Below are 16,244 nucleotides of genomic sequence, written 5' to 3' on the forward strand. Positions count from 1 at the left end.
AGAAAGAAAAAAAAAAACAAGACCTCCCCAAGATAAGGCAGTCGGGTACAAATCCCAACAATGAATTCACAGGAACCATTTTTAACCGGGTGTGAATCTGGAAGTCGCTCCCACAGGGAGTGGTTGAGGTGAACATTTTAAGGGAAAGCTGGATAAACACCCGATGGAGAAAGGACTATGGCGCTGGGAGAGAGAGATGAAGAGTGGGACACTGGACCTATGGCTTGTTTTTGTGCTGGATATTCTGCGCCTGTCTTTCCAGGTGTAAGATTAAATGACAGCTCAGGTTTAACTTTCCTGTTTGGGCTGGTTTAGCACAGGGCTAAATCGCTGGCTTTGAAAGCAGACCAAGGCAGGTCAGCAGCACGGTTCAATTCCCGTACCAGCCTCCCCGAACAGGCGCCAGAATGTGGCGACTAGGGGCTTTCAAAGCAACTTCAATAAGCGATTTTCATTTCATTTCATTTCTGACTGGTCTACGCTTTGAAGATTTATAACACGGGAACCAGGAGACTGATAGAAAGTTGCAGAGGGCACGAGGAGATTGAAATATTGAGCGATTCAAACAGGTTCAAGTACTGGCAGCACGCAACATGATGCCCCTGCTCGGAAATCGGATTTTTACAGTGCGAGCGACCCGCCGCCGATGTTGAAGGGGAAGTTTCGGGAAACCTGAAATTGCCGCAAAGCGCATCAACGCCATTACCTTTAATAACGGTTAGCTGTTTCCCCGACACGTTGAGCTGTCGACACTTGACTGTTGGAGGTGGTAGCACTGTCAGCAAAGTACTCACTGAGGAGAGTCGGGGGGGGGGGGGGGGGGATGGAGGGTACAAGAGGCATTAAAACAAAGGACAAACGACTATTAGCACAGAATCAAAAAATACAGGAGAGGGTTGGGTAAACCCCGAACTTGGACAGAGACACAAGACAAGCAGACATTCGCTCCGCCAGATACCCGGCTCCACTTACGTCAGCAGAACTGTGCATCAGGCATGTCGTATAGCTTAATCCGCCTGTCGAGACCCCCCCCCCCCCCAACCAAACCCGCACACTTTATCTAATCACAGGCAATCATCTTTTCTTTGCATCCAAACTCCCTTTCAATTGTATTCAGCTCTCCTGAGGAAAAAACTCATTTCTGACAACGCTATTTAAACGGGTCTGGGGATTTAGAATCTCACAGGGCAGCAGGGGGCCACTCGGCCCATTGCGCCTGTACTAGCCCGTTGCAAGACGGATCGAGCTTACTCCCACACCATGATCCTGCCAATCTCTCGTCCGGTCCAAAACCCCTTCCCATAAAAACTGAATTGCCTTCCGCCAACTCTCCAGATTGAGGGTTCAAGAACGCCAACTCTTTGCGAAGCCAGGTGGAGCAGCAGGAAAGGCAGGCACCAATCTTTTCACTTAATACTGGATTCAGGGTGGCGCACTGGGTTAGCACTGCTGCCTCATGGCACTGAGGACCCGGGTTCGATCCCGGCCCCGTGTCACTGTCCGTGTGGAGTTTGCACATTCTCCCCGTGTCTACGTGGGTCTCACCCCCACGTGCCAGATTGGCCACACTAAATTGCCCCTTAATTGGGAAAAGCAAATACTGGATTTATTCACAGAGCCCAGCTTTACATACATCTGCCTCCTCCCTCACCAATCTCAGAGGATTGTAGAACGGGAGGAGGGTGACAAAGATTGAGGGGCGGGCGAGGGATTTGAAAACCGGGGAATTTACACATCCACCTGTTGCTGGACCGGGAGCCAATGACGGTCAGTGAAGAGTGTCGATCGGGGTTTGGTGCAAGTTGGGGTGCCGGCGACAGGGCTTTAGATGGGCTGATTTTCTGGAGGATGGGAGGTTGGGATGTGAGCTTAGAGATCAGAGGAAACACGGAGGCTGCAGGTAAGAAAAGCGTGCATGACGGCATCAGTGAGCAGTTGGGCCGAGACAGGGATGGAGGTGGGAATAGGCGGCGGAAGGGACACGGGATCTGCAGCTCAGCTCAGGGATAAGCACGACAATGAGAGAGCTCTTCCAACACCCTCTCCTTAACCCTTTCCTATTCCTTTGAGGAGCTCAAAAGAAGGATGATGGCCGGGATTCACCCTCGATGCACCCGGGACCGCGCACGGGTTCCCTACACGGACCCACAACAGTCTCACAACCAGCGCACAACCGTGCAAGTGTTTCCATTTCTCAGCACAGACACGTTTAATGTCGATTAGGATCAAGAACAAAAAAAATCATTCCATTTGCACTGCCCTAGATACTTTTGCAAACATACCCGGCTTTAATCTCCTGCTGAGAGTCTGGAACATTCCGGACTCTCCCTGCAGTGGTCACACTCGCCGCTGTTCACATACCTTGGGCTTTAAAGGTGTTTTGATCTTCTCGGAAGATTTGGGAGGGATTGCGGTTCTGGAGGATGGTCAGGTAACCGTGCTCCCGGACTTCAGCTTTCTCCTGATCCTGTTTCCACACAGTCACAATGATCTGCAATTCAACAGACGGCTCAGTCAGGATACCAGAGTTCGGAAGAGGCTGGAGGGTAGGAAAGGAAAAGGAAAAAGCGAGGAGGGGCGAGGGAGGGGAGGGACGAGGGAGGGGCGAGGGAGGGGCGAGGGAGGGGCGAGGGAGGGGCGAGGGAGGGGCGAGGGTAGGGACGAGGGAGGGGCGAGGGAGGGACGAGGGAGGGAGGGAGGGACGAGGGAGGGAGGGAGGGGCGAGGAGGGGGAGGGAGGGGCGAGAGGGGGAGGGAGGGCGAGAGGGGGGAGGGAGGGGCGAGAGGGGGAGGGAGGGGCGAGAGGGGGAGGGAGGGGCGAGAGGGGGAGGGAGGGGCGAGAGGGGGAGGGAGGGGCGAGAGGGGGGAGGGAGGGGCGAGAGGGGGAGGGAGGGGCGAGAGGGGGGAGGGAGGGGCGAGAGGGGGGAGGGAGGGGCGAGAGGGGAGGGAGGGGCGAGAGGGGGAGGGGAGGGGCGAGAGGGGGAGGGAGGGGCGAGAGGGGGAGGGAGGGGCGAGAGGGGGAGGGAGGGGCGAGAGGGGAGGGAGGGGCGAGAGGGGGAGGGAGGGGGCGAGAGGGGGAGGGAGGGGCGAGAGGGGGAGGAGGGGCGAGAGGGGGAGGGAGGGGCGAGAGGGGGAGGGAGGGGCGAGAGGGGGAGGGAGGGGCGAGAGGGGGAGGGAGGGGCGAGAGGGGGAGGGAGGGGCGAGAGGGGAGGGAGGGGCGAGAGGGGGAGGGAGGGGCGAGAGGGGGAGGGAGGGGCGAGAGGGGGAGGGAGGGGCGAGAGGGGGAGGGAGGGGCGAGAGGGGGAGGGAGGGGCGAGAGGGGGAGGGAGGGGCGAGAGGGGGAGGGAGGGGCGAGAGGGGGAGGGAGGGGCGAGAGGGGGAGGGAGGGGCGAGAGGGGGAGGGAGGGGCGAGAGGGGGAGGGAGGGGCGAGAGGGGGAGGGAGGGGCGAGAGGGGGAGGGAGGGGCGAGAGGGGGAGGGAGGGGCGAGAGGGGGAGGGGAGGGGCGAGAGGGGGAGGGAGGGGCGAGAGGGGGAGGGAGGGGGCGAGAGGGGGAGGGAGGGGGCGAGAGGGGGAGGAGGGGGCGAGAGGGGGAGGGAGGGGGCGAGAGGGGAGGGAGGGGCGAGAGGGGGAGGGAGGGGCGAGAGGGGGAGGGAGGGGCGGAAGAGAGGGGAGGGGTGAGGGAGGGAGGGTGGAAGAGAGAGGGAGGAGGGAGGTGGAAGAGAGAGGGAGGGAGGGAGGGTGGAAGAGAGAGGGAGGAGGGAGGGTGGAAGAGAGAGGGAGGGAGGGAGGGTGGAAGAGAGAGGAGGGAGGGAAGGAGGGTGGAAGAGAGAGGGAGGGAGGGAGAGAGGGAGGAGAGAGGGAGAGAGGGAGGGAGGAGAGGAGGGAGGGAGGGAGGGAGGGAGGAGGGAGAGGGAGAGAGGGAGAGAGGGAGAGAGGGAGGGAGGGAGAGAGGGAGAGAGGGAGAGAGGGAGAGAGGGAGGGAGGGAAGAGGGAGGGAGAGAGGAGGGAGAGAGGGAGAGGGAGGGAGGGAGGAGGGAGGGAGGGAGGGAGGAGGGTGGAAGAGAGAGGGAGGCAGGGAGTGAGGGAGGGTGGAAGAGAGAGGAGGGAGGGAGGGAGGGAGGGTGAAGAGAGGAGGGAGGGAGGGTGGAAGAGAGAGGAGGGAGGTGGAAGAGAGGGAGGGAGGGAGGGTGGAAGAGAGGGGGAGGGAGGGAGGGTGGAAGAGGGGGAGGGAGGAGGGTGGAAGAGAGAGGGAGGGTGGAGGGTGGGAGAGAGAGGGAGGTGGAAGGAGAGAGGGAGGGAGGGAGGGTGGAAGAGAGGGAGGGAGGGTGGAAGAGAGTGGGAGGGTGGGAGGGGAGGGAGGGTGGGAGAGGGGGGGGAGGGTGAGAGGGAGGGGGAGAGGGAGGTAGGGAGGGTGGGAGAGGGGGGAGGGAGGTGGGAGAGGGGGGAGGGTGGTGGGGAGGGGGAGGGAGGGTGGGAAGAGGGGGGAGGGAGGGTGGGAGAGGGGAGGGAGGGGAGGGTGGAAGGAGAGGGAGGGAGGGTGGAAGAGAGTGGGAGGGAGGGTGGAAGAGAGGGGAGGGAGGGTGGAAGAGAGAGGGAGGGAGGGTGAAGAGAGAGGGAGGGAGGGTGGAGAGAGGGAGGGAGGGTGAAGAGAGAGGGGAGGGAGGGTGAGAGAGGGAGGGAGGGTGGAAGGTGGGGGGGGGTGGGGGTGGGTGTGGAGGGTGAGAGGAGGGAGGGGGTGGAAGAGGAGGGAGGGAGGGTGGAAGAGAGAGGGAGGGGAGGTGGAAGAGAGAGGGAGGGAGGGTGGAAGAGAGAGGGAGGGAGGGTGGAGAGAGGGGAGGGAGGGTGGAAGAGGGAGGTGGGTGGGTGGAAGTGGGGTGGGAGGTTGGGAGGGGTGGGGGGTGGAGAGGGGGAGGGAGGGTGGAGAGGGGGAGGGAGGGTGGAGGGGGGAGGGGGGTGGAGGGGGGGTGGGGGGTGGTGGGGGGGTGGGGGGTGGAGAGGGGGTGGGAGGGTGGAGGAGGGGGGGGTTGTGGAGGGGGAGGGGGGTGGGTGGGGGAGGGGGGGTGGAAGGGGGGAGGGGGGTGTGGAGGGGGGTGGGAGGGTGGAGTGGGGAGGGAGGGTGAGAGGGGAGGGAGGGTGGAAGAGGTGGGTGGGGGGTGGAGTGGGGGAGGGGGGTGGGGTGGGGAGGGTGGAAGAGAGAGGGAGGGTGGAGAGAGAGGGAGGGTGGAAGAGAGGGGGGTGAAGAGGGAGGGAGGGTGGAGAGAGAGGGAGGGAGGGTGGAAGAGAGAGGGAGGGAGGGTGGAAGAGAGAGGGAGGGAGGGTGGAAGAGAGAGGGAGGGAGGTGGAAGAGAGAGGGAGGGAGGGTGGGAAGAGAGAGGGAGGGAGGGTGGAAGAGAGAGGGAGGGAGGGTGGAAGAGAGAGGAGGGAGGGTGGAGGAGGGGGAGGGTGGGTGGAAGAGAGAGGGAGGGAGGGTGGAAGAGAGAGGGAGGGAGGGTGGAAGAGAGAGGGAGGGAGGGTGGAAGAGAGGGAGGGAGGGTGGAGAGAGAGGGAGGGAGGGTGGAAGAGAGAGGGAGGAGGGTGGAAGAGAGAGGGAGGGAGGGTGGAAGAGAGAGGGAGGAGGGTGGAAGAGAGAGGGAGGGAGGGTTGAAGAGAGAGAGGGAGGGTGGAAGAGAGATGGAGGAGGGTGGAAGAGGAGGGAGGGTGGGTGGAAGAGAGAGGGAGGGTGGGTGGAAGAGAGAGGGAGGGTGGGTGGAAGAGAGAGGGAGGGAGGGTGGAAGAGAGGGAGGGAGGGTGGAAGAGAGAGGGAGGGAGGGTGAAGAGAGGGAGGGGTGGGTGGGAGTGTGGGTGGGGGGTTGGAGGGGGGTGTGGGTGGAAGAGGGTGGAGGGTGGGAGTGGGGGTTGGGTTGAGTGGGGAGGGAGGGTGGATGTGTGGGAGGGAGGGTGGAAGAGGGGGGGGTGGGTGGGAAGAGGGGGAGGGAGGGTTGGGAAGAGGGGGGAGGGAGGGTGGAGAGGGGGTGGGAGGGGTGGAAGGTGGGGAGGGAGGGTGGTGAGGGGGAGGGAGGGTGGAGGGGGGTGGTGGTTGGAAGAGGGGGAGGGAGGGTGGAAGAGGGGGAGGGAGGGTGGAAGAGGGGGAGGAGGGTGGAAGAGGGGGAGGGAGGGTGGAGTGGGGGGTGGGAGGGTGGAAGGGGGTGGGGGGAGGGTGGAAGAGGGGGAGGAGGGTGGAGAGGGGAGGGAGGGTGGAAGTGGGTGGGGGAGGGTGGAAGAGGGGGAGGGGAGGGTGAAGAGGGGGAGGTGGGTGGAAGAGGGGTGAGGGAGGGTGAAGGGGGGGTTGGGAGGGTGGAGAGGGGGAGGGAGGGTGGAAGAGAGAGGGAGGGAGGGTGGAAGAGAGAGGGAGGGAGGGTGGAAGAGAGAGGGAGGGAGGGTGGAAGAGAGAGGGGAGGGAGGGTGGAAGAGAGAGGGAGGGAGGGTGGAAGAGAGAGGGAGGGAGGGGTTGGAAGAGGGGGAGGGAGGGTGGAGAGAGAGGGAGGGAGGGTGGAGAGAGAGGGGAGGGAGGGTGGAAGAGAGGGGAGGGTGGGTGAGAGAGGGGGGAGGGTGGAGAGGGGGGGAGGTGGGAGAGGGGGGAGGGTGGAGAGAGGGAGGGAGGGTGGAGAGGGAGGGAGGGTGGGAGGGGGGAGGGTGGGTGGAGAGGGGTGGAGGGTGGGAAGGGGGGAGGGGGGGGTGGAAGAGGGGGAGGGAGGGTGGAAGTGGGGGAGGGAGGGTGAAGAGGGGGAGGGAGGGTGGAGAGGGGGGGGAGGGGTGGTAGGTGGGGGGGAGGGGGAGTGGGGGGGAGGTTGGAAGTGGGGGAGGGAGGGTGGAGGGGGGGGGGAGGGTGGAGGGGGGGGGGAGGGTGGAAGAGGGGGAGGGGAGGGGGGTGGAAGAGGGGGGAGGGAGGGAGGGTGGAAGAGGGGGGAGGGAGGGGGGTGGAGGGGGGAGGGAGGGGGGTGGAAGAGGGGGAGGTTGGAGGGTGAGAGGGGGAGGGAGGGGTGGAAGAGGGGGAGGAGGGTGGAAGAGGGGGGGGAGGGTGAGAGGGGGTGGAGGTGGGAGGGGGAGGGAGGGTGGAAGAGGGGGGAGGAGGGTGGAAGAGGGGGAGGGAGGGTGGAAGAGGGGGAGGGAGGGTGGAAGAGGGGGAGGGAGGGTGGAAGAGGGGGAGGGAGGGTGGAAGAGGGGGAGGGGAGGGTGGAAGAGGGGGAGGGAGGGTGGAAGAGGGGGAGGGGAGGGTGGAAGAGGGGGAGGGAGGGTGGAAGAGGGGGAGGAGGGTGGAAGAGAGAGGGAGGGTGGAAGAGAGAGGAGGTGGAGAGAGAGGGGGGTGGAAGAGAGAGGGAGAGTGGAAGAGAGAGGGAGTGAAGAGAGAGGGGAGTGGAAGAGAGGGGAGGGTGGAAGAGAGAGGAGGGAGGGTGGAAGAGAGAGGGAGGGAGGGTGGAAGAGAGAGGGAGGGAGGGTGGAAGAGAGAGGGAGGGAGGGTGGAAGAGAGAGGGAGGGAGGGTGGAAGAGAGAGGGAGGGAGGGTGGAAGAGAGAGGGAGGGAGGGTGGAAGAGAGAGGGAGGGAGGGTGGAAGAGAGAGGGAGGGTGGGTGGAAGAGAGAGGGAGGGTGGGTGAAGAGAGAGGGAGGGTTGGGTGGAAGAGAGAGGGAGGGAGGGTGGAAGAGAGAGGGAGGGAGGGTGGAAAGAGGGGGAGGGAGGGTGGAAGAGAGAGGGAGGGTGGAAGAAAGAGGGAGAGTGGAAGAGAGAGGGAGGGTGGAAGAGAGAGGGAGAGTGGAAGAGAGAGGGAGAGTGGAAGAGAGAGGGAGGGTGGAGAGAGAGGGAGGGGGGTGGAAGAGAGAGGGAGGAGGGTGGAAGAGAGAGGAGGGAGGGTGGAAGAGAGAGGGAGGGAGGGTGGAAGAGAGAGGGAGGGAGGGTGGAAGAGAGAGGGAGGGGAGGGTGGAAGAGAGAGGGAGGGAGGGTGGAAGAGAGAGGGAGGGAGGTGTGGAGAGAGAGGGAGGGAGGGTGGAAGAGAGAGGGAGGGATGGTGAAGAGAGAGGGAGGGAGGTGGAAGAGAGAGGGAGGGAGGGTGGAAGAGAGAGGGAGGAGGTGGAGAGAGAGGGAGGGAGGGTGGAGAGAGGGAGGAGGGAGAGAGGGAGGATGGAGTGAGAGGCAGTGAAGTGAGGAGCTCAGTGTTGGCAGCATTAACATGTAGCCACGTGTTTAGTGGCGTTCCACTCCTGATAAACGTTGGTCCTAACGTTTTGTCAATACAGAAACAGCAGCGAGGCCATGGGGTGAAATGAGGCAGAGGTGAGGAAATGGGACATCATGGAGGCGAGACGATGGTGACCATGGTGACCATGGTGGAACAAGTCGTCGGACCGAGCTGAACAGAGCGATGTAACTGCGCACAGCAGCTTCACACGGGACATTTCACACTATTGCTGCTCAGTGCACAGGCACCAGGCCACCAGAGTGACATACGGCTCTTCGGCCATCATGTCCGGGAGAACCAGTGACATTCCAGCTGTCCAGTGTGGTTTTAAAAAAAAAATTCTTTCATGGGGGGTGTGGGTGTCGCGGAGCGAGCATTTATTACCCATCCCTAATTGCCCTTGAATGGACTGTCTCGATCGGCCTTTTCAGAGGGGCAGTTAGGACTCAACCAGCCGTGGGGTCTGGAGTCACATGTAGGCCAGACCGGGGTAAGGACGGCAGATTTCCTTCCCTAAAGGGGACATGAGTGAGCCAGGTGGGTTTTTAACCACAATCGATGGGAGTTTGACAATCACCATGACGGAGTCTGGTTTTCAATTCCACGTTTTATGAATTGAATTTAAATTCCGCCAGCTATTGGGATTCCCCGGTTCTCCATTACTGGCCCAACGACAGTACTGCGACATGATTCCCGCAGATGGACAAATCTCTCTCCAATGAAGCCAGTTTCGGACTCCCCTCCTCCTGCTGTGCAGTGCACACCTTCGAGTGGCCGGATTAGCAAAGGCAAAGCAGGGTGCTGTGGCCTGCTTAGTGGCCCGCCGCCCCGAGTCATTCCAAAAATCCCACCATCCCTCGGGGGGGGGGGGGGGGGGGTAATCGACAGGAAAGCCTCGTTATGAAATGAGAAAGCTCAGCTGGTGCGTTTGTTAACGTCGCCAGCCGCGGCTCGGAGTCAGGCGGCTGCGGGTTCGAGGCCAGTTCGAGTCTCCAGCGCGAAACCGAGACGGATGCTCCCAGCGCGGCACCGAGTGCGTGCTGCACTGCCAGAGGGGCCGTCATTAATCGGATGCGACATTAATCCGAGGCCCCGCCCCCTGCCTGCCCTTCCCGACGAGCAGGGATGTTCCGGCGGCCGCCATTTTGAAGATAAGCAGAGGAGCTCACCCAGTGACCCCCATTAAAACACGGTGCAAAAAACAAAACAAAAAGCTGGTCATTACCCCCCCCGTTGCTGCTGGTGGGATCTTACTGTGCGCAAATCGGCTCCCGAGTTTCCTACGTTACAACAATGACTAAAAGTGCTTGATTGGCTATAAAGCACTCTTGAGGTGTCTGGAGGCCGTGCTGCCGATCTGCGAGTTCACCCTTAACCGGTTTGAGAAAGTGAACCAGCTTCCACAAGGAAGTCAGCGGTAGGTCAGACAGTCACCATCCCAGCTTCAATCCCTCTCTGCTTTACCAGCTGACCTCAAGGAGAACATTCCGGGAAGGGACACAAAACACTGATTTACGAAGCCTTCCCGCAGTTCCTGCCTGCTCCTAAAATAGGACTGTTTGACCTTGGGTCGTGCAGGTTATTTGACTTTCCCACTCCAATCCCCGCGGGGGTTACTGGAAAGACGTCTGTTTTCAGACGAGCTCCCCACACCGCACAGGGTGAGCTATGTTGCCAACTCCAGGCTGGACGTTTCCGGAGGCTTCGTCATGTAACCTCGCAGCCAGACCAGCCAAGCCACGTTCCCACCTCCCACAAATACCCAAACAACCCCGTTAAAACATTTATCAACGTCCTTGCGCTTTTTCGCTCAGAGCGCCCAGAGATTATCTTCCAACTCTGGCAGCTCCAGGACTCCCCCCTGGAGTGTGGGCGACCCAAGGCGAGGAGCTGATTATTCAACGGCACCAGGGTTAGAATCATTATGGCACAAAAGGAGGCCATTTGGCCCACCGGGTGCCTGCTGGCTCTCTGTGGAACAATCCAGTCAGTCCAACTCTACCCGTATCCCTCAAACGCTCATCCAATTTCCTTTGGAAATCATTCATCGCCTCCTCTTCCAACACCCGCGCGTTCAAGCTCATCGTCACTCGCTGAGTAATTGAAGCTTTTCCTCCCATGGCCGAACCCCCGCCCCCCACCCTCCTGACCCCTGTATCTCTTGTCCAAAGCCCTTCAATCTGCGGCGTCCATTCAGTGTATCATCAGCCAATGGCAACAGCTACATAGATACATAGAAGATACAGTGCAGAAGGAGACCACTTGGCCCATCGAGTCCGCACCGGCCCACTTAAGCCCTCACTTCCACCCTATCCCCATAACCCCTCCTAACCTTTTTGGAGACGAAGGGCAATTTAGCACGGCCAATCCACCTAACCTGCACGTCTTTGGACTGGGGAGGAAACCGGAGCACCCGGAGGAAACCCACGCAGACACGGGGGAGAACGTGCAGACTCCGCACAGACAGTGACCCAGCGGGGAATCGAACCTGGGATCCTGGCGCTGTGAAGCCACAGTGCTAGCCACGTGTGCTACCCAGCTGCCAGGAGCTCTTCAGCCATGAAAGCAGCAGGAAGCGGAGTCTCAACGAGATCTCCGCTGCCGGCAAGCCTGACTTCATCTCTTAGAATTCTACATTGGTGAGATTCACGGGTTCAAAGAACAAAGAACAGAGAAAAGTACAGCTCAGGAGCAGGCCCTTCGGCCCTCCAAGCCCGTGCCAACCATGCTGCCCGACTAAACTACAATCTTCTACATTTCCTGGGTCCGTATTCCTCTATTCCCATCCTATTCATGTATTTGTCAAGATGCCCCTTAAATGTCACTATCGTCCCTGCTTCCACCACCTCCTCCGGTAGCGAGTTCCAGGCACCCACTACCCTCTGCGTAAAAAAACTTCCCTCGCACATCTCCTCTAAACCTTGCCCCTCGCACCTTAAACCTATGCCCCCTAGTAATTGACCCCTCTACCCTGGGGAAAAGCCTCTGACTATCCACTCTGTCTATGCCCCTCATAATTTTGTAGACCTCTATCAGGTCGCCCCTCAACCTGTCGTTCCAGTGAGAACAAACCGAGTTTATTCAACCGCTCCTCATAGCTAATGCCCTCCGTACCAGGCAACATTCTGGTAAATCTCTTCTGCACCCTCTCTAAAGCCTCCACATCCTTCTGGTAGTGTGGCGATCAGAATTGAACACTATACTCCAAGTGTGGCCTAACTAAGGTTCTATACAGCTGCAACATGACTTGCCAATTCTTATACTCAATGCCCCGGCCAATGAAGGCAAGCATGCCGTATGCCTTCTTGACTACCTTCTCCACCTGTGTTGCCCCTTTCAGTGACCTGTGGACCTGTACACCTAGATCTCTCTGACTTTCAATACTCGAGGGTTCTACCATTCACTGTATATTCCCTACCTGCATTAGACCTTCCAAAATGCATTACCTCACATTTGTCCGGATTAAACTCCATCTGCCATCTCTCCGCCCAAGTCTCCAAACAATCTAAATCCTTCTGTATCCTCTGACAGTCCTCATTGCTATCCGCAATTCCACCAACCTTTGTGTCGTCTGCAAACTTACTAATCAGACCAGTTACATTTTCCTCCAAATCATTTATATATACTACAAACATCAAAGGTCCCAGCACTGATCCCTGCGGAACACCACTAGTCACAGCCATCCAATTAGAAAGGCATCCTTCCATTGCTACTCTCTGCCTTCTATGACCTAGCCAGTTCTGTATCCACCTTGCCAGCTCACCCCTGATTCCATGTGACTTAACCTTTTGTACTAGTCTACCATGAGGGACCTTGTCAAAGGCCTTACTGAAGTCCATATAGACAACATCCACTGCCCTACCTGCATCAATCATCTTTGTGACCTCCTCGAAAAACTCTATCAAGTTAGTGAGACACGACCTCCCCTTCACAAAACCATGCTGCCTCTCACTAATACGTCCATTTACTTCAAAATGGGAATAGATCCTGTTTCGAAGAATACTCTCCAGTAATTTCCCTACCACTGACACAAGGCTCTCCGGCCTATAGTTTCCTGGATCATCCTTGCTACCCTTCTTAAACAGAGGAACAACATTGGCTATTCTCCAGTCCTCCGGGACATCACCTGAAGACAGTGAGGATCCAAAGATTTCTGTCAAGGCCTCAGCAATTTCCTCTCTAGCCTCCTTCAGTATTCTGGGGTAGATCCCATGAGGCCCTGGGGACTTATCTACCTTAATATTTTTCAAGACGCCCAACACGTCACCTTTTTGGATCTCAATGTGACCCAGGCTATCTACACACCATTCTCCAGACTCAACATCCACCAATTCCTTCTCTTTGGTGAATACTGATGCAAAGTATTCATTTAGCATCTCGCCCATTTCCTCTGGCTCCACACATAGATTCCCTTGCCTATCCTTCAGTGGGCCAACCCTTTCCCTGGCTACCCTCTTGCTTTTTATGTACGTGTAAAAAGCCTTGGGATTTTCCTTAACCCTATTTGCCAATGACTTTTCATGACCCCTTCTAGCCCTCCTGACTCCTTGCTTAAGTTCCTTCCTACTTTCCTTAAATTCCACACAGGCTTCGTCTGTTCCCAGCCTTTTAGCCCGGACAAATTCCTCGCGTGAAGGGACGCGGTCATTCTGCATGGGAGACCCGGGCGGCAAGGGTCAGCAAAGTTATTCAACCTGGGAGGAAGCATCTCGTACTCTGCATTATTCCTAGACTGATTTGCAGTGGGAGGCAGTGACGTAGTGGTATTGTCACAGGATTAGCAATCCAGAGACCCGGGGCAATGCTCTGGATACGCAGGTTCGAATCCCACCAGGGCTGTTGGTGACATTTGAATTTAATAAATAAATCTGGACTTAAAAAGTCTAATGATGACCATGAAACCATTGTCGATTGTCAAACTATAATTGAATAAAGTAAAAACCGATCTGGTTCCATTCATGTCCTGGTCTGGCGTACACGCGACTCCAGATCCCCAGGAATGTGGCTGACTTTCAAATGCCCTCAGGGGTTAGGCCCGGCCAGCGACGCCCACATCCCATCAACAAATTTAATAAAATAATTGATAAATAGGGAAATTATATCATAGAACATAGAAAGATACAGCACAGAACAGGCCCTTCGGCCCACGATGTTGTGCTGAACCTTTGTCCTAGATAAATCATAGATTATCATAGAATTTATAGTGAAGGAGGCCATTCGGCCCATCGAGTCTGCACCGGCTCTTGGAAAGAGCACCCGACCCAAGCCCACACCTCCACCCTATCCCCATAACCCAGTAACCCCACCCAACACTAAGGGCAATTTTGGACACTAAGGGCAATTTATCACGGCCAATCCACCTAACCTGCACATCTTTGGACTGGGGGAGGAAACCGGAGCACCCGGAGGAAACCCACGCTCACACGGGGAGGGTGTGCAGACTCCGCACAGACAGTGACCCAAGCCGGGAATCGAACCTGGGACCCTGGAGCTGTGAAGCAATTGTGCTATCCACAATGCTACCGTGCTGCAGAGGATGCAGAGGAGATTTACACAGATGATCCCATAAATATACATCAGGGAAGAATCGACAAGCTGCATCTCTAATCTGATGAAAGGAGGCTGTGGGAGTGGCCAAATAGAAGTATTTAAAATGACAAAATGTTTTGGCAGAGTGGATAGAGAGAGAATATTTCCTCGCGTGGGGAAGAGCGTAATTAGAGGCTGTTAATATTGGACAGTGCTCAAGAATTCCAATTGGGAATTCAGGAGTGGGGAATATGTGGCAGTGGGAGCGGCTGAAGCGAACAGCAGAGATACAGAGAAACCATACCAGTATATGAGGGAGGGCGGGATGAGGGAGGGCGGGATGAGGGAGGGCGGGATGAGGGAGGGCGGGATGAGGGAGGGCGGGATGAGGGAGGGCGGGATGAGGGAGGGCGGGATGAGGGAGGGCGGGATGAGGGAGGGCGGGATGAGGGAGGGCGGGATGAGGGAGGGCGGGATGAGGGAGGGCGGGATGAGGGAGGGCGAGAGATTGTTATCTCCTCTCGCTCTCTCGGAGGCATTGCTGTCCTCTAACTTTTGTTGCTCTGTTCACAGCCCTTGACACTGTTCTACTTGTACGCGTATTCCTGGCCTCCTCTTTCATTTCTCCTGCTGTTACTGCCGTCTCCTGCTTTGTGTAGCTGTCACAGTTTCATCTCAAATTATCTATTCAAATAAATTCTGTGCTGTACGAAGTGTCCTAGGTGTGCACATCACCAACAGTCTGTCCTGGTCCACCCACGTCGACTCGATGACCAAGAAAGCACAACAGCGCCTATACTTCCTCAGGAAACTAAGGAAATTCGGCATGTCCACATTAACTCTTACCAACTTTTACAGATGCACCATAGAAAGCATCCTATCGGGCTGCATCACAGCCTGGTATGGTAACTGCTCTGCCCAAGACCGCCAGGAACATCAGAGAGTCGTGAACACCGCCCAGTCCATCTCACAAACCCGCCTCCCATCCATTGACTCCATCTACACCTCCCGCTGCCTGGGGAAAGCGGGCAGCATAATCAAAGATCCCCTCCCACCCGGCTTACTCACTCTTCCAACCTCTTCCATCGGGCAGGAGATACAGAAGTCTGAGAACACGCACGAACAGACTCAAAAACAGCTTCTTCCCCGCTGTCACCAGAGTCCTAAATGACCTTATGGACTGATCTGATCTCTCCACACATCTTCTCTACTGAGTAGTACCACACTCCGTATGCTTCACCCGATGTCTGTCTATATACACTGTGTACCGTATGTCCTATGTTTGATCATGTATGGAACGATCTGTCTGGACTGTACACAGAACAATACTTTTCACTGTACCTCGGTACACATGGTAATAAATGAAATCTAAATCGGCGAATTGCATCCATTTTAAAAGGACTGATCACAGGAGAGGAAACAAAATCCCTCAACAATAATCAACTCAGGGCGGCACAGTGGTTAGCACTGATGCATCACATCGACGAGGTCCCAGGTTCAATCCCGGCTCTGGGTCACTGTCCATGTGGGGTTTGCACATTCTCCCCGTGTCTGCGTGGGTCTCACCCCCACAACGCAAAGATGTGCAGGGTAGGTGGATTGGCCGTGCTAAATTGCCCCTTAATTGGAAAAAAAATAATTGGGTACTCGAAATGTTTTTAAAATAATTAACGACTCAGACCGTAATTAATACCAAGGTGTAATTAACCGTTATTGCACAGAGTTCGACAAACATTCCTGCAGTCAGACAACCTCAGGACATTCCTCAGTACTTTGCAACCAATGAGGCTCTTTGGAAGTGTAATCGCTGTCTTAAAGGAAGGAATCTGTGGCGAGCACTGCTGCCTCTCGACGCCGAGGTGCCAGGTTCGATCCCGGCTCTGGGTCACTGTCCGTGTGGAGTTTGCACATTCTCCCCGTGTCTGCGTGGGTTTCGCCCCCACAACCCAAAGATGCGCAGGGTCGGTGGATTGGCCACGCTAAATTGCCCCTTAATTGGAAAAAATGAATTGGGTACTCTAAATTTTTTTTTTAAAGTAAGAAATCTGTCAGCCAACTTGTGCACAGAAGCTCGCACCAAGTAAAATGCGATAATGATTAGATAATCTGTGTTTTTGTTGTAATGTTGAGTGAGGGATATGTATTTGCTATGACACTGGCGATAATTCCCCTGCGCTTCTTCGAAATGGGGGCCATGGAATCTTTCACATCCACCCGATGCAGTTTAACGTCCCACCTGAAAGAGGGCACCCCTGGCAGTGTGGCACTCCCTCAGGACCAGCTTTTGTGCTCCAGTTATAGAATCACAGAATCCCTACAGTGAAGGAGGCCATTCGGCCCATCGAATCTGCACCGATCCTCCGAAAGAGCGCTCCACCCAAGCCCACTCCCCCGCCCTAGCCCAATAACCCCTTAACCTAACCTACACATCTCTGGACATTAAGCGGCAAATTTAGCATGTCCAATCCACCTCACCTGCATGTCTTTGGACTGTGGGAAGAAAC

General features: G+C 57.3%; 1 protein-coding gene across 1 annotated transcript in view; it reads right to left on the reverse strand.

The window, feature by feature from the left end:
* The window catches only part of trappc14 (trafficking protein particle complex subunit 14), a 61,601-nt gene that overhangs the window by 209 nt on the left and 45,148 nt on the right, over positions 1 to 16,244 (reverse strand). The window contains exons 3-4 of the mRNA XM_072493150.1: positions 2,362 to 2,491; positions 707 to 793 (exon numbers count right to left, since the gene is read on the reverse strand). Of these exons, the coding sequence (XP_072349251.1) occupies positions 707 to 793; positions 2,362 to 2,491 (217 nt within the window). The remainder of the gene's footprint in view (positions 1 to 706; positions 794 to 2,361; positions 2,492 to 16,244) is intronic.

The sequence above is a fragment of the Scyliorhinus torazame genome, chromosome 31, assembly GCF_047496885.1.
Source record: "Scyliorhinus torazame isolate Kashiwa2021f chromosome 31, sScyTor2.1, whole genome shotgun sequence".
In the NCBI taxonomy this organism is placed as follows: domain Eukaryota; kingdom Metazoa; phylum Chordata; class Chondrichthyes; order Carcharhiniformes; family Scyliorhinidae; genus Scyliorhinus; species Scyliorhinus torazame.